Below are 25,643 nucleotides of genomic sequence, written 5' to 3' on the forward strand. Positions count from 1 at the left end.
AATTGTTGAAGCTGGCCTTGATCTTGCAATCCTCCTGCCTCGGCCTCCCAAAACGCTGGAATTAGATGCATGCACTACCACACCTAGCTATTTCTTTTGAGAAATGTCTATTTATTTCTTTTGCCCACTTATTAATTGGGTAATTTGTATTTTTGGTGGTTTTGGAGGTTTTGTTGTTATTGTTTTAGTTCTCTATATATTCAGATATTAATGCCCTGTAAGAGGAGTAGCTGGCAAAAATTTCTCTCCCATTCTATAGGCTCTCTCTTCATGTTCTTAATCATTCCCTTTGCTGGTCAGAAGCACTTTAATTTGATTGGCATGCCATTATTGTTTCTTGGTTTTATTTCTTGAGCTTCAGGGGTCTTGTTAAGGAAGTTGGTGCCTATACCAATATATTGGAGTGTTGAGCCTATGTTTTCTTCTAGAAGGTGCAAAATTTCTTGTCTAATTTCTAAGTCTTTGATCCACTTTCATTTAATTTTTGTACAGTGTTGAGAGCCACAGTTTAGTCGGAATGACACCTGGCATTTTGCTAGAGGGAATGGTTGAAAGGTGACCCTGCTCCAGGATTAGGGCGGCTCTGGGATTAGGGCAGATCCTGCTGCCTGGGGGCACCCGCTACTTTGGAGTTCTCCCAGGTTGGGAGAATTGGCTCACAGAGCCCTGTGGAGGGAGTGTGTTCCCGGGAAAGTGTGTGTAGAGTGCCGGTGAGAGTTGGGGAATAAACAGTTGCTGTTTAAACCTACAAGGCTTTGTGGCTGCTCGGTTATTTGGGCCCAGCCAGACTGCGGCAGTACAGGGTGAGAGATGGGAATCTAGTTTCATTCTTCTACATATGGCTACCAGTTTTCCCAGCACCATTTGTTAAAAAGGCTATCTTTTCTCCAACATATATTTTTGGTACCTTTGTCAAATATCAGATGATTGTATCCATGTGAGTTTGTCTCTGTCTTCTATTCTATTCTCTATGTCTCTTTTTTTTTCTTAAAGAGAGAGAGAGGTAGAGAGAGAGAATTTTTTTTAATATTTATTTTTCAGTTATCGGCGGGCACAACATCTTTGTATGTGGTGCTGAGGATCGAACCCGGACGGCACGCATGCCGGGCGAGCGCGCTACCGCTTGAGCCACATCCCCAGCCCTTCTCTATGTCTCTATGTCTATTTTGATGCCAATATCATGCTGTTTTTGTTACTACAGCTTGTAGTATAATTTGAGATCATTGTGATGCCTCCTGCATCCCTCTTCTTGCTCAAGATGGTTTTGGCTATTCTGGGTCTCTTATTCTTCCAAATAAATGTAAGGATTTTTTTTTTTCTAATTCTGTGAAGAATGTCATTGGTATTTTTATGGGAAATGCACTGAATCTGTATAGTGCTTTTGGTCAAATTGCCATTTTGGCAATATTAATTCTGCCTAACCAAGAACATGAGAGGTCTTTCCGTCTGCTAAGATCTTCTTCAATTTCTTTCTTCAGAGTTCTATAATTTTCATTGTAGATATTTTTAACCTCCTTGATTAAATTAAAGCCAAAATATTTTATTTTATTTTTTTTAGGTTATTGTGAATGGGGTAGTTTTCATAATTTCTTTCTCAGCAGAATCACTATTGGAAGATAGGAAAGCTATGGATTTATGAATGGTGATATCTTGTATCTTGCTACTTTGCTGAATTCTTTTATCAGTTCTAGAGGTCTTCTGGTCATATTAGATATTTTTAAATAACTGCATTAAATGGTATCCCACTCTTGGTATAATAAACACATATTAACAGATCTTTAGGTCATCTTCTAGATTTGTGGGGTTTTTTTTAAATTTTATTTTATTTTATTTTATTATTTGTTCTAAGGATTGAACCCACTTGCAAGGTAAGTACTCTACCACGGAGCTACATCCCCAGTACTTTTTTAAATTTTAGTTTAAGACAGATCATGCTAAGTAGCCTAGGCTGGTCTTGAACTTGTGCTCCTCCTGCCTTAGCATCCCATGCAGCTATGATTGTTTGCATCACAATACCCAGCTATTTTCTGATTTTGGAGCTTCCAGAAAGTAGGAACTGAGTTACCGCTAAATTCTAGCAGGTGAAGCCCTGGCCCCTTTCTGGCTGTGGCGCTCAGTCTCAGGTGCACACTGGACTGGTCTATGGAATTTTCCTCTTTGGATAGGAGTTACTTGAGCCCAGGATTTGATCCGATCCGTATGCACTTATTTAGAACCCAAAGTCTCATGCATGTACATACTCTATTATTGAGTCACATCCAAAAAACAGTCCTGTTTATCCTTGAATGAGTAATTCATTTTAAAATTAGGCTCCCTTTCCATACACGTAAAAACCTTACATTCTCCCTTAATGTTATTTGACATTTCTGGTAATGATAGCAGCTTACATGTGTCCAATATTTTAAAAGATTAGCAACTGGATATTCTGAACACAACATTACTACTGATTGACCTTTATAAAACAGAATATGTTTTTCTGGACAACTGTTAGTAACTTAGACTATTATTTTTTTAATCTAAAATTGCTTTATCTTTTCAATGAATATCATAACTCAGATTACTCAGTAACAAATATTTTAAGCACCAAACCAGTAAAGAAATTTTTAAATAAAAAGTTGTTCTTACTTTCTTAGACGATAAAGATTTAGAAGCCAAGGAAAATCCATCCAAAATTTTGCCAATGTATCGAAGATCTTTCTCTGATTCTACAAAAATGATGTCATTGATTAATTCTAGAAGTATAGGCAATTAAATTGACACAAAGACATGAGCTTATCTACAAGAATATAAATCATACATGTCATAGGTGTTATCACTTTAAGGCAGCAGTAAGGAGAAAACCTAATGGCATGGAAAGCCCTCACACCTCTGTTGACACAGTGACTGGTGACCCAGCCTGTACCTCCCTCAGCTGATTAATTGCCCAGACATGAGGATATGACCTCCCAAAACAAAGGGCCTTGGATCCTGAGCCTACAGATAACTCTATGGGGTAAAAACCTCAAGTAAAACTATCAAAGGGACAAATATGGGTAAAAATAGAAATCTTTTTTAAATTTTATTTATTTATATGTGGTGCTGAGAATGGAACCCAGTGCCTCACACATGCTAGGCAAGTGCTCTACCACTGTAAAACCCCAGCCCCCAAAATAAAAATCTTAACTGTGAGAGTCATCTCTAAAACTAGGTGAAAAACCACAGGGAGGCTACCCCAATTTCCTTAGCAACAATCCAAATACAGCACAAAAGGCAACATAATCAGGTCAGTTTGTAATCTACCCCAGCACAATTTAAAAGGTACTTTTGTCTGTTTCACAAATGAAATTCTAACAGGAGATAAAGATCACAAACTGAAGAAACTGAATGACCAATGCCCTCCAGACCCAGAGCAGGGACTGTCAACTAGTCATAGAGACAACCCCATTGACAAAGGCCCTTTGATTCTCAAGGACTCACTGCACAAAGTGATTATGGCAAAAGTGTATTTACACAAACTGCATTTTCTATAGCAAAAAGTCCCTTCTACAGGACAATCTCAAACATTTACCCAAGCTAAGTGTTCAGAAGCAGGCCCAGCCCACAGTGCAGGTGAGCTGAGGTTTGGAGCAGCTAGTAATAGGACACCACCATGTAATTAATTATCCTTTCCACAAAATCACTTTGCATTTCAATTTAGTTGAACTTTCCTCTTAGCTTCTAGAAGTTCCTAAAATTCTAGAGGGCAATTTAGGATTAAATTTCACATCCCTGGAATTTTGTATTCTTTTAAAACCCAAATATTTTACTTTCATTGTTTTATTCTTAACAATTTTGAACAAATGTATATAAAGATAAAGCCAAAAGAATATTATGACCTATTGATAGTGGAAAAAAATATGAACAATTTAAAAGTCAATAATGGAGGTTTTTGGGTAAAATGAAGATAGATTTACTTGGTGAAAAACCATACAGTAGAAACTATAGATGTTGTGGCCCTGGGGATTGGAAAGGGTCCAAAGCAGAGACACACAGGGGAAGCTGCAGGGCTCAAAGGAGACACTCTCCAGCCTTCCTGGGGAGGGGTGCTATATAAGAGAAAAGTGAAAGGTTTGACTCAAAAAGTAAATTTAAAGGGCTGAGGATGTGACTCAGTGGTAGACTGCTTGCCTAGTATGCGTGAGGGCCTGGGTTTGATCCCCAGATCCACACACACACAAAAAAGGGCAGATTTAAATATGTATGTTATTATATAGCATTAACTACTATAGAATTTACATATTGATATTATTAATTTAATTACATATATTAATTATTGCTATAATTTATATGATTAACAGTCAATTGGTATTAATATATAGAATAGGATCAATTTCATTTCCCTACCAGTTTCTAGGTATGCTGAATAATTACTATACTACATTTTAAAATAATATAATTAGCATTAATATTAAAAATATTAATGTTGATAACTATGTAACAAAATATGAATAATTAATGTGCAATTATATATTTAATGTAATTATAATAATATAGTATGATAACATATTAGTGTTAATATGTTATCATCTTTTAAGTTATGAAAATAATTTATGAACTGAGTAGAAAAATCAGAAACTATAAGTAAAAGTAGCCTAATTACCACCCTGAGGTAATGCCTACAAATGTTGGTATATACACCCTTGGCGTCCTGTGTAAAACCATGGATTCTTTACATGGCAATGACAATAGTGGCTGCTCACCCTTACGAAGCCCTTGCTCAGTGCCCAGCCTGTTCTTAGCTCTTTATGTACAGTAGCATCTCCATAATCTAGGTATTTCACAGTCATCCCATCTTCCAGACAAGGATGCTGAAGCAGAGAGGTTAAGACTGCAGCTGATAGATGGGGAGAGCCCAGACTAGAATCCAGGCCGACTCTCCAGAATTTGTTTCCAGTCATTGTACCAACTACCTTTAAAAACTGCCTACACTAGTTCTCCTTCTTCTAGAAATATAAAGCATCTTGAGAGCTGATGCTCATATTCATATATTCCCCTGAAATACTTAAATTACTTCATCATGAAAAGTCAGATATTTGAGGGGTGTGTGCGTGTGTTTAAAGTATTGGGTATTAAACCCAGGGCCTCACACATGCTAGGCAAGTATCCAATCACTGAGCTACATCCCCAGCCCTTGAAATATATTTGACAAGAGTTAAAACAAACTTTATCTGACTATAGCTAACATGTCTGAATAGATTGTTTTATCTCAGCTCTCACCTCTTGACTTACTTAGATTATTGTTATTACTGTAACCAAGGGAATAATACGTGCTATGTATTCAGTTTGCTGATCTGTGTGTCAAACACCCAGTTATGCCATCTAATCAACAACCTCCAGAATGGACTTTAACCTCACTTTAAAAAGGAAAATTAGAATTCAAATTTGGGTATGATTGACTCTAAATTACACGCTACTGATACTTAATTCTGCACTATTTACCCTCTTGTACCATTTCTGGAAAGAAAACTGAAATATTAATTTAATCATATGATCTGAATCACCATAAACTCTGACTTGAGATTCACCTTGTGTTGAAAGATGTCCATCTCTGACATCAGTGAGAACCCTTTAAGTGACAGGGGCTCAATCAGGGAAGCAGGCTGGGCACCAAGCTCTTTCCTATTGCAGACTATTGGTATACCTATCATCTGGTCCCACACCTGGCTCTCTGACCTGCCACTTGAGTTGGCTTACTCTGACCACCTGCCCAGTTCCTTGAGCTCCAAGAGCTTCTTCCCCTGACCCACTGCCAGCTCTGACCAGCAAGCATGTGCACCTGTCCATACATTCACTCCATCTCTGATCCCAGACCTCTCCTTCCTACCCAAAGGCCCCAAATTGACTGCCTGTTTTGGCCTTGGCCTTGTCTAAACACTACTTCTTTCTTACAAGCCACAGTGGGTCTCTCTTCTCCCCTCTATTTCTCATCCTGCATCATTGACCAATAATCCCCTACTCCATGGAGATCGACATTAGTACGGATCTTTCAATCTCTTGTTTCCAAGATCTTCATACTTGTTCCTACCATTGATTATGGGTCATGGAATTACCTTTCTGACTTTTGTACTGCTTGGGTGCTGTCCAGCCATATAGTCCATCTCCAGGCTCCTCATCCTTTAAAACAGTGTCATACTTGGATAGAGTTTCTGTGGCATAGATATCATCGTCTTCCTCTTCTAGGGCACCCACACCAAAAGCCTTCAGAAAACAAGGGTTCAAACTGAGCAGGTTTTAGGGTATATCTGCATCAAAGGATAAACTAACTGCTTTAAGGATGTGCCTGGGCACACTACATTAGCACTTTAGGATCACCAAGAGAGAAGCAAATGGGAGTGCCAGATTCACAGAGCCTCAAGTCTCTTGCAAAACAATGACCAGAAGTAAATGCCACATCACCAGTGTGAAACTGTCCTCCAGCCCCCACAGCAGCCATGGGTCAGGTTCCAGCATGAGAAGAAGAATGGTGAACACATCAAAGCAATGCAGCAGAACAGAAACAGGGCCACTAAGACAAGAAAGGTAGAAATGTTCACCTCCTAATCACTGTGGCCTGGGTCAGTGCTAGTGACCAGGGTCAGGGCTAGTGACCAGGGTCTGAAGACCATTGCTATTCTAATAGCAACCATACAAACTCTTAATCTTTGTGAGAGACAACCTCCGAAAAGTCCATTTTTGTTAAAAGAATTGGCAGAAAATGCACAAAAAGTAAAGGTAATACTGAAATGATGAAGCAACCATTTCCTAAGTGCATTTTAAGAAAGAAACTATAAATCAATTTAAGAAGATGGGCAATCAGTAAAAGTTCTCAAACTTTCCAAAATTATAAAACAAGTCTCCAAATAAAATTATCTCTGGGTTCCTGATTTAAGGCATGTGGCACTAAGAAAGAGTGTTAAGAGCTAATAAAATTTAGATATAAGCCAAGTGCAGTTAGACTATTACTAAACTATAGCAGTAAGACTAGTATTCTGCTTGGCCTCACGAGGGTGGGCAAGCTGTCTTCACCTCTAGCAACATACAAGAACATTATTATAGCCAGGAAGGTGTGCATTGCAAATCTTCATGGAAAACATACCCACTTCAAAGTCTTCAGATGTTGAGGCAGATGCAACATGGAAAATAACTCATTTGTCAGTGTTTCCACCTTTAAAAATCACAAACACTTTTACCTGGCCAGAAATTCCCAATTTTCTTCCTTTATTCAGTCCAACATCTCCAAGAACATTGCTGGTCCCCTCAGATCCTCCACTGAAAAGATTAAAATGTTCTCCTGAAGTTCCAAAAAGTGCTTGGTGGGGATCCAGGCCCTTGTAAGCCAGTCCGTGTACATTATCTTTAGGTGTAAAATCCACAGGTGTGATGTCTTTGGGTGCAAAGGTCACATTATCAGGCAAGTAGTCATCATCTTCTTCCTATATCCATGTTTAAAGTGGAAATAATGTGAGTCACTGCATGCCACAAAACAAACCCATGAAATACTATATTAAAATGCAGTGATTAACTCCAAACAGAACAATTGCCAAACTCTCATTTATGCTGATACAAATGACTAAATCATGTCCCTGAGCAGATGACAGTAAGGCAAACAACTCCATTTTAAGAATCTGATCACAGAAGGCCAGGGATATAGCTCAGTTGGTAGAGTGCTTGCTTTGCATAAGGACCTTGGTTTATAGCATCACACACACACACACAAAAGAATCTGAACATGGGGCTGAAGCTGGGGTTCAGTGGCAGTGCACTTGCCTAGCAAGTGTGAGGCACTGGGTTTGATCCTCATTCCTACCTAAAAAATAATAAATAAACAAACAAAATAAAGACACACTGTCCATCTGCAACTACAAAAAAAAAATTTTAAAAAAAGAATCTGAACAGACATGGGACATCTATGGTGCTGGTGTGTTGCTGAAAACATTACCTGACATAATCAGGACAATTTTAGAGTATGGGTATTTCATGGTAATGGGATGTGACTTATTTATAAAGTTGTTTCTTGCCCCTAAAATTTCACAGTCATAAAGTAACAGGTTCTACTAAACCATACCTCAGAACCTTCAGAGCTTCCAGGGGGTAATGCACAGCCATAGATTTTTACTCCAGGATCTGTAAGAGATTTCAAAGGCATTAGTCATGAGCAACTTAAAACCCAACTTACTAACACTCTTCCCAGGTACTTGGCTGCACTTTAGGATCAGAGTAGATCACAAGGGGACTATGATCTACACCTGCAGCCAATAGGTACCCTGACAGTAATGCATGTGTTTAGTGAATAACCACTCTGCACCAGCACCAGGGAGAACCAAAGAAAATGGCTGCAACCCTTGGAGAGTTCACTTAATCTAGCTGGGGGTACTGAGGACAGGGGAAAAATTAGAAAATAATGATAAACTGTGACACAGGAAACAGGAACTTCCATACACTGCTGGTGGGAATGTGGACTACTACCATCCTTCAGGAAGCTATTGTGCATTACACATAAAAAGGCTAAATTTTACATGAATATCATACTGGGCACAGCAGCATGCACCTATAATCTCAGTTACTTAGGAGGCTGAGGCAGGAGGATTGCCTCCTGCCAACCTGGGCAGCCAATCTTGAAATAAAATTAAAAGGGTTGGGGATGGGCTGGGTGTGGTAGTGCACGCCTGTAATCCCAGTAGCTACAGAAGCTGAGACAAGAGAATCACAAGTTCAAAGTCAGCCTCAGCAACAGTGAGGCACTAAGGAACTCAGTGAGTCCCTGTCTCTAAGTAAAATAGGGCTGGGGATGTGGCTCAGTGGTTGAGTGCCCCTGGGTTCAATCCCCGGTACACCACCCCATCACACAAAAAAAAAGAGCCGGGGATGTAGCTCAGTGGTAGAGCACTTATCTCATATGCATGAGACACTGAGTTTGATCCCCAGGACTTCAAAAATAAATAAAATAAAATGAAGAATAAAAAGCAGGCAGGCATGGTGGCACATGCCTGTAATCCCAGGGACTCGGGAGGCTGAGGCAGGGCGATCACTAATTCAAAGTCAGCCTCAGCAACTCAGTGAGGCCCTAAGCAACTTAGCAAAATGCTTTCTCAAATAAAAGATAAAAAGGGCTGGGGATGTAGCTCAGTGGCTTAATGGTTAAGCACCACTGTGTTAAATCCCTAGTTTCAAAAACATGTATACCACGCAGCCTCATATTTTTTTTTTTTTTCCACAACATAAAGCCATTAAAAGGCATGCTACAGAATTAAGGACAACCAATACACATACCTGGTTTTTGTCTGCGTGGCCTTCTCTTTACACGAGGACCAATTCCTTGTCCTTCCTTCCAACCCATTTTTCTTAGCAATTCAAAACCAACAGATAATCTAGGATAGCAATCATGGAAAATTAACTTCTTTTTACATTTGCAACAGTAAAAAATAAGCAACATCTGAATTCTGGCCCAGCTCCCTGTTTTATCTATGCTCCCCCCTGGTTCCCATCAGAATAACACAGCCCTGTTGCTCCAGCTACAGCTGCCTAGGTTTGGGGGGCACGCCTCAAATGGGGAAGTCAATCAGATGTTCTCTCTCCCAGGTCCTGGGATGGGCACACAGGAACTCTACATAGTCCTTGTCAAGCAAATGGCCTAAGAAACCATAAATGTCTGTGGCTGCCATATCAGGCCACATGCCCAGAAGCAGAACAAGGTGTACCGAAAGAGGGGGTAGATGATGCAGACTGGGGAGAGCCCATAAGGCCTATGGGGGAGGTGGGGAAAGGAAAGCTACATCCCAGCTCTTTTTTTTTTCTTCCTTGAGACAGGGCCTCCCTAAATTGCCTAGGCGGCCTTCAAACTTGCATTCTTGGGCTGGGGTGGCAGAGTGCTTGCCTAGTACGTGTGAGGCACTGGGTTCGATTCTCAGCACTGCATGTAAATAAATAAATAAAATAAAGGACCATCAACAATAAAAATATTTAAAAAAAAAAAAAACTTGAACTTACAATCTTCCTGCCTCAGTTTCCCATGAAGCTGGGATTATGCACGTGCACCACCACACCTACTTAAAACCTATTTTCACTTAGACATCTAGTCTAAGAAGATTTCTCTTGTTTGTAACTAAACTATACCTAATTAAGATAATCACACATATGCAAAGCACTGATGCCAAGAGCAGAACAGTCAGAATTAAATTCTCCTCACTTTGCTGGCGTTATGAGGTCATCAAGAAGAGTGGCTCCAGGAATAGGGGCTGTAGCTGCTGCCAACTGTCTGGCCTTCTCTCGTATTCTATCTTTGGTTTTGGAAGCAAAATCATCTGTGGTAACAATTGCTTTAGGTGCTATCCCAAATTCACTAAGATCCTAAAAAAAAAAAAAAAAAGAAAAGAAAGAAACAGAATTACATTATTTGGAAAATGGTTAAATATGATATATCGCATAGCTTTACTTCTTCTTAAAACTACAAAGTTTAGCTCAAGAACAGCAGAGTAGCAGACTTCACACTGACTTTGAATCTCATCTTCACATGATGAAAGGCTAGTAGCCAAGGACAGAGCTCAAAAATGGCTGCTCAGTGGGGCCACAGACACCACTGAGCTGGAAAGACAGGAAGTAGGGGCCAAGGTTTTTTTCAACAATATTTCAAAGATCGCCAGGCACAGTGGCACACATCTGTAATCCCAGCAACTTGGGAGGCTGAGACAGAGGATTGTGAGTTCAAAGCCAGCCTCAGTAAAAAGGGAGGCACTAGGGCTGGGGATGTGGCTCAAGCGGTAGTACGCTCGCCTGGCATGCGTGCGGCCCAGGTTCGATCCTCAGCACCACATACAAACAAAGATGTTGTGTCTGCCGAAAACTAAAAAATAAATATTAAAATTCTCTCTCTCTCTCTCTCTTTAAAAAAATAGGGGGGGGGGAGGCACTAAGCACTCAGTGAGATCCTGTCTCTAAATAAAATACAAAAAATGGGGATGTGGTTCAGCAATCAAGTGCCCCTGAGTTCAATCCTCGGTACCAAAAAAAAAAAAAAAAAAAAAAGAGGTCGTACCTTTTAAAAAAAAAATTATATATAAATTTATATTTATATGTAATTATATATTATTTATATATAATTTTATGTAATATATATTATTTCAAAGGTCAGTGTGAAGGAGCAAACTTAGCGTCACAGCCAGCAAGCACTTTAAGTGCCTATGTGCCAGGCCTTGAGTCCTTTTGCATTTTCTGGAGCAGATGCCGTGGCTGCCTATCCAACATCCATTGCCCCTTTCCTCTTTCCTTGTTAGAGCTCTGAGGTTGTCCAGGCCACCAAGCACTTTAGGAGTGGTGTGCCCAGTATGGGGGAGGGCATAGTTAATGAATAGGGGTTCCTATCTTATCTAAGGCAGTCATTTTGGTCCTGTTTTCCTTACCAGGGACAGCTTTAGGAATGGGCATGTAAAACAACTGAACTAAGCCGATAAAGCCTTATAAACAAAGAGGAAATCAGACATTGGACTTTCTGGAGAGAGGGATGGTATGACAACCAACCACACACATCCCATCTCTGAACCAGCACTAAAAAGTTTTGCGCACCCACCTCTTCATCCATAAAATCTTCAGGACCAAGAACAGATTTGTCTGCTCTATTCTGTCGTGAAGATATGAAAGTAGAGGGTATCCATCCTGGGGGAAAAAAAAGAGTTTAGACTTTATGATCCTACATAATATTTTGGTTTATAGCTACATAATTAAGTAACATATAGAAACTTGAAACTCACAATAACTATAAACTTTCAGTTACTGCCCATCACACTGCTTATATAGACATAATTACTCAAACAAACTCAAATAAAGTTTTTATTAATCCTTAGAGCCCCTGTTGTCAAATCTTAGTGAATACAGTGAGGTCTCCCTTTAAGAATTAGAAACAAAAGAAATAAAATTCTGCTAGGCATGGTGGCCCACACCTGTAATCCCAGCATCAGCAACTTAGCAAGACCCTGTCTCAAAATAAAAACTTAAAAGAACTGAGGTCCATCCCTAGCACTACACACACACAAAAAAAAAACTGAGGATGTGGTTCAGTGGTAGAGCACCCCTGGGTTCAAATTCTAGTACCACAAAAAAAGAAAAGAAACAATATGGGGTTGGGGGTGTAGTTCAGTGGTAGAGTACCTGTTCAGTATGAGCAAGGCCCTAGGTTTTATCCATAGTACTCAAAAGAAAAACAAAAACAAAATAACAACAAAAAACACACATACATTATTTTAAACAATATGTAATGTTTTATACTATATAATGTGAAATTTTCAATTGATTTTTTTTCTCTAGGGTGAGAGCAAGTAGTAACCAATCATGCTGAGGTCCCTAGTGTTAGCAGAGCCACTGGTGATTCCCCAGATAGTTCTAAAGCAAGGCTGACTCCTTAACCTCCCTGACCCTATGGCCTCATCTATTAAACACCTATGACACCTGTCCTCCTTAGTCACTGAGTCAGGTGAGACAATCAATGATTAACTCAGTGAATCCTGGTGAGGGTACTTTGTACATGGCAGACACAGTATGAAACAAAGTCATTATTATGATTTAATCATCTGGTTAGAATGTATCCATTTTTCTCCAAAGTGGAAAAAAACTCTTTTCAAGGAACACAGGAGGGAGAGGGGTAGGTAAAAGGGGAGATCCTGAATTGAAATCAAATTCCATACTTGTATGAGTTTGTCGTGATTAACCCAATTACTATGTATAACTATAAAGTTATAATAAAAAAATAAAAAAACAACATAAATCTTTCATCTTCAGGTTGCAGTCAACAGACAACATGAAAGTCAACAAGCATTTGAAGAATACAAAAGACTACAGTGTATACACCAAAATATTTAAAGAAGAACTTTTCTTTAAAAGGCAGGAGAGGGAAATCAGGATACTTCAGTCATTTGCTTTAGCAATGGAATAGCTGTGAGTGGAAAGATCATACCTTCTTTTGAGCCAACAGTGTTGAAATACCCGGCAGAGAACCCTCCACTAAAGGCTCCATGGAATCGTTTATACCTTCCTTTTTCATCTCTGACAGTCTGATCCTGAAGAGGAATTGGCTTCTTTGGTCTTTCACCTGAAGGGGAAAAAAAAAAAAAAAATGTGTTTTGAATGAAAAGAAGAAAATGGTGAGTTAGAATTCAGGGAAAATGTCATAAAATGTCATTTCTTTCTTTCTTTTTTTTTTTTTTTCAAGTATCAGGGATTGAACTCAGGGGCAGTAGACCATTGAGCACCATCCCCAGCCCTATTTTGAATTTTATTTAGAGACAAGGTCTCACTGAGTTGCTTAGTGCCTTGCTTTTGCTGAGGCTGGCTTTGAACTGGTGATCCTCCTGCCTCAGCTCCAGAGCCTCTGAGGAAAACGTCATTTCTTTCTATTTTTTTTTAAATATATATATATATATTTTATTTGTAGATGATCACAATATCTTTATTTTTATTTATTTATTTTTATGTGGTGCTGAGGATCGAACCCAGGGCCTCATGCATGCAAGGCAAGCGCTCTACCACTGAGCTACAACCCCAGCCCTCTTTTTATTTTTTTTTAATTAATTTTTTAGTTGTAATTGGACACAATACCTTTATTTTATTTATTTTTACATGGTGTTGAGAATTGAACCTGGGGCCTTGCACCTGCTAGGCAATTGCTCTACCTCTAAGCCACAACCTCAGCCCAAAATGTCATTTCTTAAACAACAATCTTTAATTCTTGCAACTTCAAATATAACTATTTAAATTAAGCTGCTCTTTCTAGAATTTACTAGCTTATAGGGTCCAAAAAAATATAGTTTATCAAGTTTATTTTAGAAATATTGTATCAAAAATGCCCTGCTTTTCCTATTAAATTTCATTACAAAAAAAATTATGGGCTGAGGATATAGCTCAATTGGTAGAGTGCTTGCCTCACATGCACAAGGCCCTGGGTTCAATCCCCAGCACCAAAAAAAAAAAAAAAAAATTATTAGGGAGGGTTCAAACAGCTGGAAGAGAAACTTCCTGGCAATGAAGAAGGCAATATGCTGCAGTGACACATTATTTGTTGAGGTTGGCCTTGAAATTTTGATTCTCATACTTCAGTTGTTTCCTCCTGCTGAGTAGCTGGGATCAGGTGTGCACCATCACGGCTGGCTCTGTTTTCCCCAAGTCTTAGGGTTCCCTTAATTTCTGTGAATCTCTTTATTCCAGAGTTTCTATTCTTTAAACTCATTCCTTTCTCAACTTTGTCAAAAAGAGCTGGGTTGTTACCTCACTCAAGCAAAAGACATTTAATACACTTTAGCCTAGGCTAAAAATTCCTTAGATTTATGGTTTCAAGTATATGTCAAAAATTCCTGCCTAATTTTATTGACTCTAATTAAAATTGCAGAATTGTGAATTTATTTAAACAGAACAGAAAATAGGTTCAGTGGTTAATTAAGGGAAAGGGATTGAGAGTCACAGCACTGTGCACTTTAAAGCCAACTCCACCTTTACTGGTACTAAACTTCAGTTAATTTAGCCTCTCTGTGCCTCAATCTCCTCATCTATAAAAGAGAAATGACATTAATAGCAATAGCTCTTTCATAGAATGTGCAAATTAAATAATGCTTGCCTATAAAGTTCTCAGCAAGAAGAGTAGCACATACATGCCAGGCATGGTGGTGTACACCTGTAATTCCAGCAGCTCAGGAGGCTGAGGCAGGACCATTGCAGGTTCAAAACCAGCCTTAGCAATTAGTGAGCCTGTAAGCAACTTAGTGAGACCCTGTCTCAAAATAAAACATAAAAAGGGCTGGGGATGTAGTTCAGTAGTTAAACACCCTTGAGTTCAATCCCTAGTACCAAAAAAAAAAAAAAAAAAAAAAAGTAGCATACAATAAATACTTTAAAATTACTAGCTGCTATTGCTATTATTATCATTATTACATACAATGTATAAGATGTGTTGAGGAGCACATGGACTGCTGTTAACTATAATACTTAAGTCAGCTCCTACTTTAGTTCCCAAATTTTTCTTTTTCTTTTTTCTTTTTCTGAGATGTGGTCTTACTATGTTACCCAGACCGGTTTGAACTCATGGGCTCTCGTGTGCTTCTGCCTCAGCCTAAGTACTGGAGACTATAGGTATGTGCTACCAAGCCCAGCTGCTCCTATTTTGGGAACAAATAGTAGAAGACAAAAAATAAAGGAGCTTCCAGCTTCATAGTCTTAAAATCTTATCTGTGGCTTATGAAAGTCCAGGTCATTCCTGGAGTATAACCTTACAGCACGGCAAACAGGAGCTCAGGTTTGAAAATCAGGAGATCTGAGTTCAAATCCCCCTATCCCACTATTTGTTAGTATTATGGTCTTGAGCAAATTACTTAATCTCTCTAAACCTCAGCCTCCAAGACTATAAAATGAAGGTAACAATGGATCCCATCTTTGTAAAATGATAATAAGGATTAAGTATGTAGACAGATGAGCATAGTGTCTAACCATAGTGATGCTCAGTTAATATCAGCTACAATGTCTTCTCTCTTTTTTTTTTTTTTTACTCTAAAGAACCAAATTACAGCTTGGGCCCCCTAATCCAAGATGCTCAATCATTTCTTAGAAATGCAGTATACACTTCATTACCACATGTGCAACTGGCATGATTGTTGGCTAAGTTGGAACTTCTCAACATCAGCACTACTGACAGTTTGTGCTAAATGATAATTATTGTGGGGAGATATCCTGGGCACTTTAGGATGTTTAGCAGCATCCTTGGACTACAACACCAGATGCCAGTAGCAGCTCCCCCTACCCCAACCCCAATAACTGTAACAACCAAAACATGCCTACAGATATTGCTAATTTTTTTGCTGCTGTTGTATGATACCAGGGATTGAACCCAGGGATGCTTAATCACTGAGTCACATCCCCAGCTACTTTTGTTTGTTTTTTGATTTGGGGTTTTTTTGGGGGAGCAGGTACTGGGGATTTAATTCTGGGGCACTCAACCACTGAGCCACATCCCCAGCCCTATTTTGTATTTTATTTAGAGACAGGGTCTCACTGAGTTGCTTAGCACCTTGCCTTTGCTGAGGCTGGCTTTGAACTTGTGATCCTCCTGCCTCAGCTTCCAGAGCTGCTGGGATTACAGGCATGAGCCACCTGGCCCTAGAGGTTTTTGTATTTTACCTTGAAACAGGGTCTCACTAAGTTCCTAAAGCCTCACTAAATTGCTGAAGTTGGCTTTGAATTCACAATCCTCCTGCCTCGGCCTCCCAAGCTGCTGGGATCACAGGCTAGCGCTACTGCACCCAGCTCAGACGTTGCTAATTGATCCCAGCTAAGAATACTTGGGCTAAGGTAAGGGCAGGTCCTTCCAGGCCTAGGTACTATTCTTGCTCTGCTCTCCTGTTCTTGATCTGGAAGGGAAGATACAATCTGCAGACAACTAAGTGGGACCTGTAGCAACAAATGATGAGGGTCAACCAGTGTGGCCAACTAGGTGCCATAGGACTCCTGAGAAGGCGCCACTTCTAGAAACAGAGATGGGAAAACTCCAGAAGGGAGGTGGCATTTTAGCTACGCCCTGTCATATTACTGCTAATAATAACAATGAATTCCTTCCATATCAGATATGAGAAATCATTTCATTTATTATACAATGATAAGGATACTGATTAAGTTACTGCCCTGGAGTCCACACTTAATAAGCACAAAGCTGAATCATATTTTAACTCTGTCTCCAGGCCAGGGATACCACCCACACCGTCCCTTACTTATTCCTGGACAGAAGTTTACTGGAGGCCTTTCATTAAGCATCTTGGTTCTAGACCATGGAGTAGAAAACTAAACACAGAGACTAACATAAGAGTCCTGCATGTTTCTGTGTTTCTGACAACATGAAGGGCCATATCAGCCACCCTTAGGAATGAAAAGAATTTTTTTTTTTTTTCAGAACTGGGGATTGAATCCAGGGTCTCTTACACATGCTACATAAACACTCTACCACTGAGCTACATGCTGAGCCCTTTTTAAATTTTATTTTGAGACAGGATCTCACTAAGTACCCAGATTGACCTGGAACTTGTGATCCTCTGGTCTCAGTCTCTAGAATAGCTGGAATAACAGGTGTGAACCACCATGCTTGACATGAGCAGAATTTTGAAAGCTGCAGATAAAGATACGATTCCCAACAGAAGCATTGACACCCATCAGCGAAGAGGTATAACAAGGCAATGTTGAGCTGTGGGTGCAACTTGTTAGATATCTTGAGAAAGCAGTCCAATTGGACTAGAGAAGGGGGAAGAAGTATAAGACAGAACCAGAAAGGCAGACAGTGTGGAGGATCTTGAATATGATGCTGTAGAGTGTATGGTATGTGCTGTGGGTGATGGAAGTCACAGGTAGTTTTAAGGATAAGAGTCACAGCATCAAGGAGGAAAACAGAATGTGTTTGGAGATATAGGAGGTACAGAATGAGTTGGAGATGAGAATTAATTCTGGAACCAAGTGAAAATATCTTGGGAAAGAATAGGTAAGTACTAGTGCCCATTTCCTTTCATGTTGGTCACCATCACTAAGTTCCCTGGCTAACTCTTAACAAAAGTCAGGACCAGTGACTTTAATTAAGGTGTGGAGTCCCTCCTCTATCAATGTTTGTCTAACCTGTCACTAAAACTTCAAAGGCAGAGTAAAAGTGATTGTTATAGTGTTATATATTGTAAAATATAGTCAGAGTGCATTTAAACTTCAAAGTGTTTGGAAAACAATGAACGGGATGTAGCTCAGTGGAATGTGTGCTTAGCATACAGGAGGCTCTTGATTCAATCCCCAGCACGAAAAAAAGAAAAAATAAAGGAAGCAGGAAAACAATGATCAATCCTCAAAAAAATTTAATACTAAGAAATTAAAGGATGTTTCTAGACCAGACCAAAAAAATCTACAAATTACATATCCTTTCCTTCCACTTCGAATGCATGATTAGTAAGCTTCATTTCAAATTTTTTGTCCATCATCAAAACAAGAACTAGAGCCAGGCACAGTAGGTAACACTCATATAATCCCGGCTACTTGGGAGGCTGAGGCAGAAGGATCCCAAGTTTGAGGCTGGCAACATAGTGAGATAGAATAAAAGGGATGGGGCTTGATGTGGTGATGAATGCCTATCATCCCAGATACTTGAGAGGTTAAAGGCTAGTCTGGGCAACAGAGAGAGAACCTGTCTCAAAATAAAAAATAAAAAGGGCTGTGGATGTAGCTCAGTAGTAGAGACCCTGGATCTAATACTGAAAGAGGAGAAAGAGAAGAAATAGAAAAATAAAGGTCAAATAGTTGATGATGTAACAAGATGTCACTTGACAAGGAAATAGCCGTGAGACCAGAAACACAGAAATGATGGGAACAGATGTTTAACATGGCTGTAGTAACTTCACGCATGCATGCTTAGCCCTTGTCATCTTCTTGCATAGCTAAGTTCTAACCAGTCTTTACAGGACCCCTATTCTGCCTCCTGAGGCTTTCTAGTTGTTTTGTACAGGATATTTCTCATCTATATCACATTTTTTAGAACTTGCAAAAATTTATGATTTTATTCTTTGTGGGAGACCAACCTTACATGTGACTGAGTCACACTCCCCAGCTGGGTGCTGAGGTGCTCAGTCGCAGGAATGTGGCAGAGCTTTCCCCACCCTTCTTGGGTTCGAGGGTCGGTGTCTGGTGCTTGGGTGTGTCTTGCTACAGCCCCATGGGTGAAGCTATGCTCACCTGTTCCTTTGTAATATAATCCCTTGCCCTGTTTAGGGTAGAATCTTCCATGGAAGTGCCTTGTGTGTGTCCCCTTCTCTTACTGTGCCTTTGGGTGTGGCCTACCTAGGTGTCAGTCAACCTGCTGACAGTGGACATCATGAAGATAGACTCAGCCCCCAGAAACCTGACCCCTTGCCTCATTTGAATAGCTTCTCCTCAATAAAAAGGGTCAGCGTGTGCTCTCGCTCGCTCTCTTTCTGCGGACCCTTAAGTCAGAGGAGCCGTCACAGCGACCCCAAAGAAAAAGGTATTTGTGTCTCTTGTGTGGTTATTTTGCGCAGCCCAGTTAGCCCAGTTTAACTGGAGTGACCCCTGAGCCTTTTAGTCACGAGAACAGAAACCCAGCAATTCTTTACTAGATTTGACACTCTCCAATGAAGAATAGTCAAGAATGATGGAATACTAGTGATAGCCCTGTTCTACCCACTGGCTGATCTATTTGGAGAAGAGCTCTGAAAATAGTGGTGAGACTGAATTTATCACAGAACTGGAGATATTGAGTGTGGAACAGAGATGTCTTAGAGGAAACAGAAAGGCTGTCTTCAAACATTAAGAAGCAATTAAAAAACTAGCCTTTCTCTGCCTTCTATAAGCTGAGGGCAAACTGGGCATGGTGGCACACACTGTAATCACAGTGGCTAGGGAGGCTGAGGCAGGAGGATCTCAAGTTCAAAACCAGCCTTAGCAACTTAGCAAGGCCCTAAGCAACTCAGTGAAACTCTGTCTCTTCATGAGATATAAAAAAGGACTGGGGCTGGGGTGGTGCACACCTGTAATCCCAGCAGCTCCAGAGGCTGAGACAGGAGAATTGTGAGTTCAAAACCAGCCTCAACAACAGCAAGGTGCTAAGAGAGACCCTGTCTCTGTCTCTCTCTTTTTTTTTTTTTTTTTTTTTTTTGGTGTGTGTGGGGGAATACCAGAGATTGAGCTCAGAGGCACTCAGCCACTGAGTCACATCCCAGCCCTATTTTGAATTTTATTTAGAGACAGGGTCTCACTGAGTGGCTCAGTGCCCCCCTGTTGCTGAGGCTGGTTTTGAACTCCTGATCCTCCTGCCTCAGCCTCCCCAGCCAAGCAGAGCAGCTGGAATTATAGGTGTGCCCCCACAGGCCTAGGTCTGGCTCTGGCTCTATTTCTAATATTATTCCACCTTTGACTCAGAGAACAGTCTGGTTGAGAGTGAGAAAGAGTGAAGCAGGGAAATAGCATTTAAAAGGTCTGGAGACAATGCCTCTGTACCGTTAATCCCAGTAACTGGGGTTGGCTGAGGCAGGAGGATAACCAAGTTTGAAGCCAGCCTCAACAACTTAGTGAAGCCCTGAGCAACTGAGTGAGACCCTCAAAAAAAAAAAAAACAAAAAATAAAAAGGGTGGGGATGTAATTCAGTGGTAAAATGCCCCTGGGTTCAATCCCCTGTATCAAAACACGCACACACATCCCTCCCTGTTTAAAACCCTCCAATGGCTCTCTTAAATTTAATATAAATTCCCAACTCCTTACCATACCAAGATGCAGCCCCTGCCTGCACCTCTGACATCACCTTCTGCCGGTTTCTCCCTGGTGCTGTCTGTTCCACCCACACCAGCCTGCCTGTCCCTCCATTGACTAAACTGGCTGCCCCAACAGGGCCTTTGCATTTGCTGTTCCATCTGCCTGAAATGCTCCCCCTCCCCACGCCCCCAGATCTTCCCAGGGCTGGTTTCTTCCTTGGTTTCAAGTCTGAGCGCAAACGTCCCCTTCTTAGAAGAGGCTGCCTGCCGACCCCACCCCCCGCTCTCACACGAGCTGTTTCATCAGATTTGTATCTCTCATCCCTCTGGGTCTGTGTTCCCCCCAGAACGTGAGCACCCCGAGAGCGCAGCGCACGCCTCCCCAATCGCTGCGTCCCCAGTGCCCACAGCGAGTGAGCAAAGGCCCAGCACCAAGCTGCACTTTGGGGTCCCGAATCCTGGATCCCCAGCCTATTTTCTAGGTTCTGCTAATTCGGTCCGCACCTTCTTCCAGAGGCTCCAGGCCCGTCCCATAGCTGACCAGGTCCTCCTCGCTGTCACTGTCCAGCGCCGCCATCCTGCTCTCTTCCGGGCCCCGCCCCCTCGCTACGGGGGCCGAGGCGGGCCAAAAGCCTTTCGCTTTTCCTCCTCCGCGAATTGGAGTGATGCTCTCGGCTAAACTAATAGGAAAAAGCCCACGCTGCCGCTCACTGCTTAGGCCCATCCAATGCAAAGCGGACCCAGGCAGGAGTTGCCTGCCATCCTAAATCTGCGACGTGCCGATCAGGAGGAGACGCCCAGAAGAAGATGGAAGCCACTCAAGTGTCCAACCACAGGGCGGGTTCTCGGTAATGTGACACCCCATACCTGTCCCCACCCCCAACTCCAGTCAGTCACCCCAGTTACCCTTCCCTGCCAGCAATCAGTGCCCTACTCAGTCCTACCCCAGCCAACATCCGGGAAAGTTCCTGTGCTTCCAGATGTGTCGCTCACCCCTCTATGATTTCACTTGCTGCTGGAGTTGGGAGGAGATGCAAGATTCTGAAGTCTGTATGGTGGAGCGGGCTTGGTGGCCTTCCCCTGTAACCCCAGAGGCCGAGGAGGCTGAAGCAGGAGGATCTCGAGTCCTAAGCTAGCCTCAGCAATTTAGTGAGGCCCTGTCTCAAAATAAAAAATAAAAAAGAGTAGGGATGTGGCTCATTTAAGCACCCTGGATTCAATCCCCAGTACCAAAAACAAATGGAGGTGGATGGGAACAAACACACACACACACACACACACACACACATTCTGAATTTATCACTGTTTGTTTTTAATGGACAGCATGCCTTTATTTTATTTGTTTCATCTTTATGTGGTGCAAAGGATCGAACCCACTGCCTCACACATGCTAGGCAAGTGCTCTGCCACTGAGCTACAGCCTCAGCCCCTTATCACTGTATTTATATTTGCAGAAGTGGAGTACCCCTCCAGATCTCTAGAAGGATTCATACATCCTGGGACTCTAAGTACCCATGTAGGCAGCTGGGGACAACACTTGCTGAAAGAGAAAAATGAAGAAGAAAAAAAAAAAAGATAATGAAAGAAAAAGAGCAAAAGAGAAGAGTAAGGGCTAGGGATGTAGCCCAGTGATAGAGCATGTACTAGCATGCTTGAAACCCTGGGCTCAATCCCCAACACCAGCAAATTAAGAAAAAGAAAAAAGAGAGAAAGAAAGGAGTATGGAGAAGGAAAAAGAAGTAACCAGGAATAAAAAAGAAAGAAAACTAGTGGCGAAGGCCTGTAATCCCAGCGGCTCAGGAGGCTGAGGCCAGAGGAAGAAAAGTTCAAAGCCAAGGGGAATGGGAATAGGAGAGACAGTAGGATGAATCGGACATAACTTTCCTATGTTCACATATGAATATGCCACCAGTGAAACTCCGCATCATGTACAACTACAAGAATAAGATCCTAATTAGAATAAGTTATATTCAACATATGTAATAGTTTGTCAAAACACACTCTAGGGCTAGGGTTGTGGCTCAGCGGTAGAGCACTTCATAGCACATGTGGGGTGCTGGGTTTGATCCTCAGCACCACATAAAAATAAATAAATAAAAGTATTTTTGTCTAACTGCAACCTAAATATATATATTTTCTTTAATATATATATTGAATAAAACCACATTCTACTGTCATGTATATCTAAAAAGAACAAATAAAATTTAAAAAAAAAAAAAGTTCAGGCCTGGAGTTGTGACTCAGAGGTACAGCGCTTGCCTGGCATGTATGAGGCACTGGCACCACATAAAAATAAAACAAAGGTATTGTGTCCACCTACAACTAAAAAAATAAATGTTAAAAAAAATCAAAGTTTAAAAAAAGAAAAGTTCAAAGCTAGCTTCAGCAACTCAGGCCCTAAGCAGCTTCATGAGACCTTGTCTCAAAATAAAAAATAAAAAGGGTTAGGGATGTGACTCAATGGTTAAACCCCAGGAGTTCAATCCCTGGTACCCACCCCCCCAAAAAAGAAAGAAGTAAAATCTGTCAAATGAGGTGCTATTATCCCAACCCAAACTCCCTTTCACAGAAGAAAGAAATGAAGCTCAGCTAGCTAGTGAGGGGTGAGGCTGATGTAAAAACCTGACCCAGAAGGCAGAATTTCAGAATGAGGGTTATAGGGTGCTTGACTCAGAATCACTGGGATGTTGTTAAAATGTCCCCTTCCCATTCATCTTCCAGAACAACTTTTCAGGCAGTGTGACTATTCTCTGAGCACTCCTGGCACACTCACAGACCAAGGCCTTTCAACTCACTTGTGTCCTCTGCTAGGAAAGCTCTTCCCCTACATATCACGTGACTCACTGCCTCACCTCCTTCAGGTCTCTGTTCAAAGGTTATTTTCTCAGTGAAACTCTCTCTGACCCTATTGAAAAAGCAATCCCTATTTTCTGCAGTCCCTTTCCCCTTATTCTGTATTTCCCCCACAGCATTTGTCACCTTCTAACATAATAAGTAATTTCATTGACTTTGTTATTGTATTTATTGTCTGTCTCTTTTGGAATGAACATAAGCTCCATGAGGGCATAGATTTGGGCAGGGTTTTTTTCCTTGCTGTATCCTCAAATACTTAGAACATTGCTTAGCATGTAGTGAGTGATCAGTAAATGCATTTTTATTCTTTTCATTTATGTATTTATTTTTGGAACCAGGAATTGAACCCAGGGGTGCTCAACCACTGAACCACATCCCTAGCCTGCAATGGTACATGCCTGCACTCCCAGCAACTCAGGAGGCAGAGGCAGGAGGATCACATGTTTGAGGGCAGTCTAGGCAATTTAGTGAGAATCTGTCTCAATATTAAAAGGGGGGATTACTGCAGACTCAGTGGTAAAGTGCCTCTGGGTTCAATCTCCAATACAAGAAGGAAGAAAGGAAGGAAGGAAAGCAAGCCAGGCTTGGTGGTACATGCCTGGAATCACAACTACTAGGGAGACTGGGGCAGGAGGGAAACCCACATATCCAGATAAAACCATGAAAGTCCATGGTTTTATTTCTAAATTATTCAAACTGAATTTTTCGTGCTGTATAGCTTACAAAGAGGCATGAAACACCCAATAAATTTATAATAGAGAATTTTACTTAGATTCCTGACAATCATGAGCATCCAGGAAAACACTAATAATCAACCCTTCTGACCCCTCATCACTGAGGTTCAGAGGACAAGGGCCCTTCCAAGTCCTTGAAGCTTCATCCTGTGCCGCAGTCTGGCTGGGCACAATTCAGGAGCCACTTGTCAAAAGAAACGAACTTTATTTTTAGAACACACACACACACACCACACCACACAGCTCCTCAGGAAAAACCCTCAGAGCCCAACTGCCACCACCGGCTTCTCTCAAGCCTCTCAACCTCCCCCCACTCCTCCTGCTCCTGAGGCCCAATGGCTGGGTTGCGTGGGCGGAGCCAAAAAAAGTCCCCCAATGAGCAGCTCCCTAGTCTGAAAGGGCGGGGAAACAGCCCAATGAGCATCACCACAGAGGAGCCAATCAGCTAGAAGTTGCTGGGCCGCTGTGAGCCAATCATCAGCTGGCAGCTGGAAGTTTGCTGGGGCCCCTTCAGCTGTGACTCTCAACAATCCTGGGAGTCGGCAGAAAAGCAACTAGATGCTTCCTCCTGGATGCTGGTTACTTACAACCCAATATTCCAGATTCTTAGAAGAGGAAAACTAGAAATATCATATTTATTTATGCAAAGCAGTAACAACCTAAGTACCACATACCCTTCTGCTATGGTTTGAATATGGTCTGTCCCCTCCCAAACTTGTGTTGAAATCTAATCTCCCTTGGGAAGCAGTCAGAGTTTGGAAACTTAATCTGACTGTGGTATTTAAAGGCATGGCTTTCATAGGTGATTAGGATTAGATAAGGTCATGGGGTGGAGCCTTTATAGTTGAATACTGGTAGCTTTATAGGAAGAGATAGAGAGACCAGAGGACACATGTGCAGGGTCTCTTTCTTGACAACAAGAAGGTCATCACCAGATATGGTCCCTCAACCTTGGGCCAGAACTGCTAACCAAAATAAACCTCTCTTACCCAGTTTATGTAGTGAGTTGTTATCAACAAAAAGGGAAATAGTGTTGCTTCCTTTCTTATTCAGACAAGCAAGAAGATTCAAAATCAGGACCTTATCAGGGAAACTGCAGATAAGAAGATGAGCTAGGTGGGACTGCAAATTGGTGCAACCACTCTGGACAGCAGTATGGAAAACTTGGAATGGAACTACCATTTGACCCAGTTATCCCACTGTTCAGTATATACCCAGAGGACTTAAAATCAGCATACTATAGTGACATGGCCATATAAACGATCATAGCAGCTCAATAGCTAAAGTATAAAACCAACCTAAGTGCCCTTCAATAGGTAAATGGATAAAGAAAATTTATTTCTTTATTGTGCACATACACAATGGAATATTACTCAGCCATTTAAAAAGAATGAAATTATGGTATTTGCCAGTAAATGGATGGAACTGGAGAAATAATTGAAATAAGCCAATCCCCAAAAAACAAAGCACAAATGTCCTCCCTGATATGTGAATGCTGACTCAAAAAAGTGGGGGGTGGGAGTGGTAGTAGTGGAGGTTCACCAGATTGGACAGGGGGAAATGGGGCAAAGAAAGTGTGGATGGGAATGGGAAAGACAGTAGAATGAATTGGACATAACTTTCCCATGTTCATATATGAATACACAACCAGTGTAATTCCATATCATGTACAACCACAAGAATGGGAAGTTATATTCCATGTATGTATGATAATATGATATGTCAAAATACATTCTACAGTCATGTACATCTAAAAAGAGCAATTTCTGGGGCTGGGGATGTGGCTCAAGTGGTAGCGCGCTC

General features: G+C 41.2%; 1 protein-coding gene and 1 non-coding gene across 3 annotated transcripts in view; both read right to left on the reverse strand.

Annotated features, from left to right (window-relative positions):
* Gpatch1 (G-patch domain containing 1) overlaps nt 1-20,994 on the reverse strand; it is a 43,860-nt gene extending 22,866 nt beyond the window's left edge. For both annotated transcript variants that reach the window (XM_046447943.2, XM_046447944.2), the window contains exons 1-9: nt 20,758-20,994; nt 12,941-13,075; nt 11,561-11,646; nt 10,184-10,344; nt 9,268-9,365; nt 8,063-8,121; nt 7,188-7,430; nt 6,069-6,216; nt 2,626-2,705 (exon numbers count right to left, since the gene is read on the reverse strand). In XM_046447943.2, the coding sequence (XP_046303899.1) occupies nt 2,626-2,705; nt 6,069-6,216; nt 7,188-7,430; nt 8,063-8,121; nt 9,268-9,365; nt 10,184-10,344; nt 11,561-11,646; nt 12,941-13,075; nt 20,758-20,977 (1,230 nt within the window). In that variant the 5' untranslated portion in view covers nt 20,978-20,994. The remainder of the gene's footprint in view (nt 1-2,625; nt 2,706-6,068; nt 6,217-7,187; nt 7,431-8,062; nt 8,122-9,267; nt 9,366-10,183; nt 10,345-11,560; nt 11,647-12,940; nt 13,076-20,757) is intronic.
* Nucleotides 13,455-13,527, reverse strand: Trnaa-ugc (transfer RNA alanine (anticodon UGC)). The gene has a single exon. It is a non-coding gene; the product is annotated as a tRNA-Ala (tRNA).
* Nucleotides 20,995-25,643: the final 4,649 nt, after the last annotated feature.

Source organism: Marmota monax, unplaced genomic scaffold (genome assembly GCF_021218885.2).
Source record: "Marmota monax isolate L192 unplaced genomic scaffold, Marmota_monax_Labrador192_F-V1.1 WCK01_AAM20220418_F8-fsc00101, whole genome shotgun sequence".
NCBI lineage: Eukaryota > Metazoa > Chordata > Mammalia > Rodentia > Sciuridae > Marmota > Marmota monax.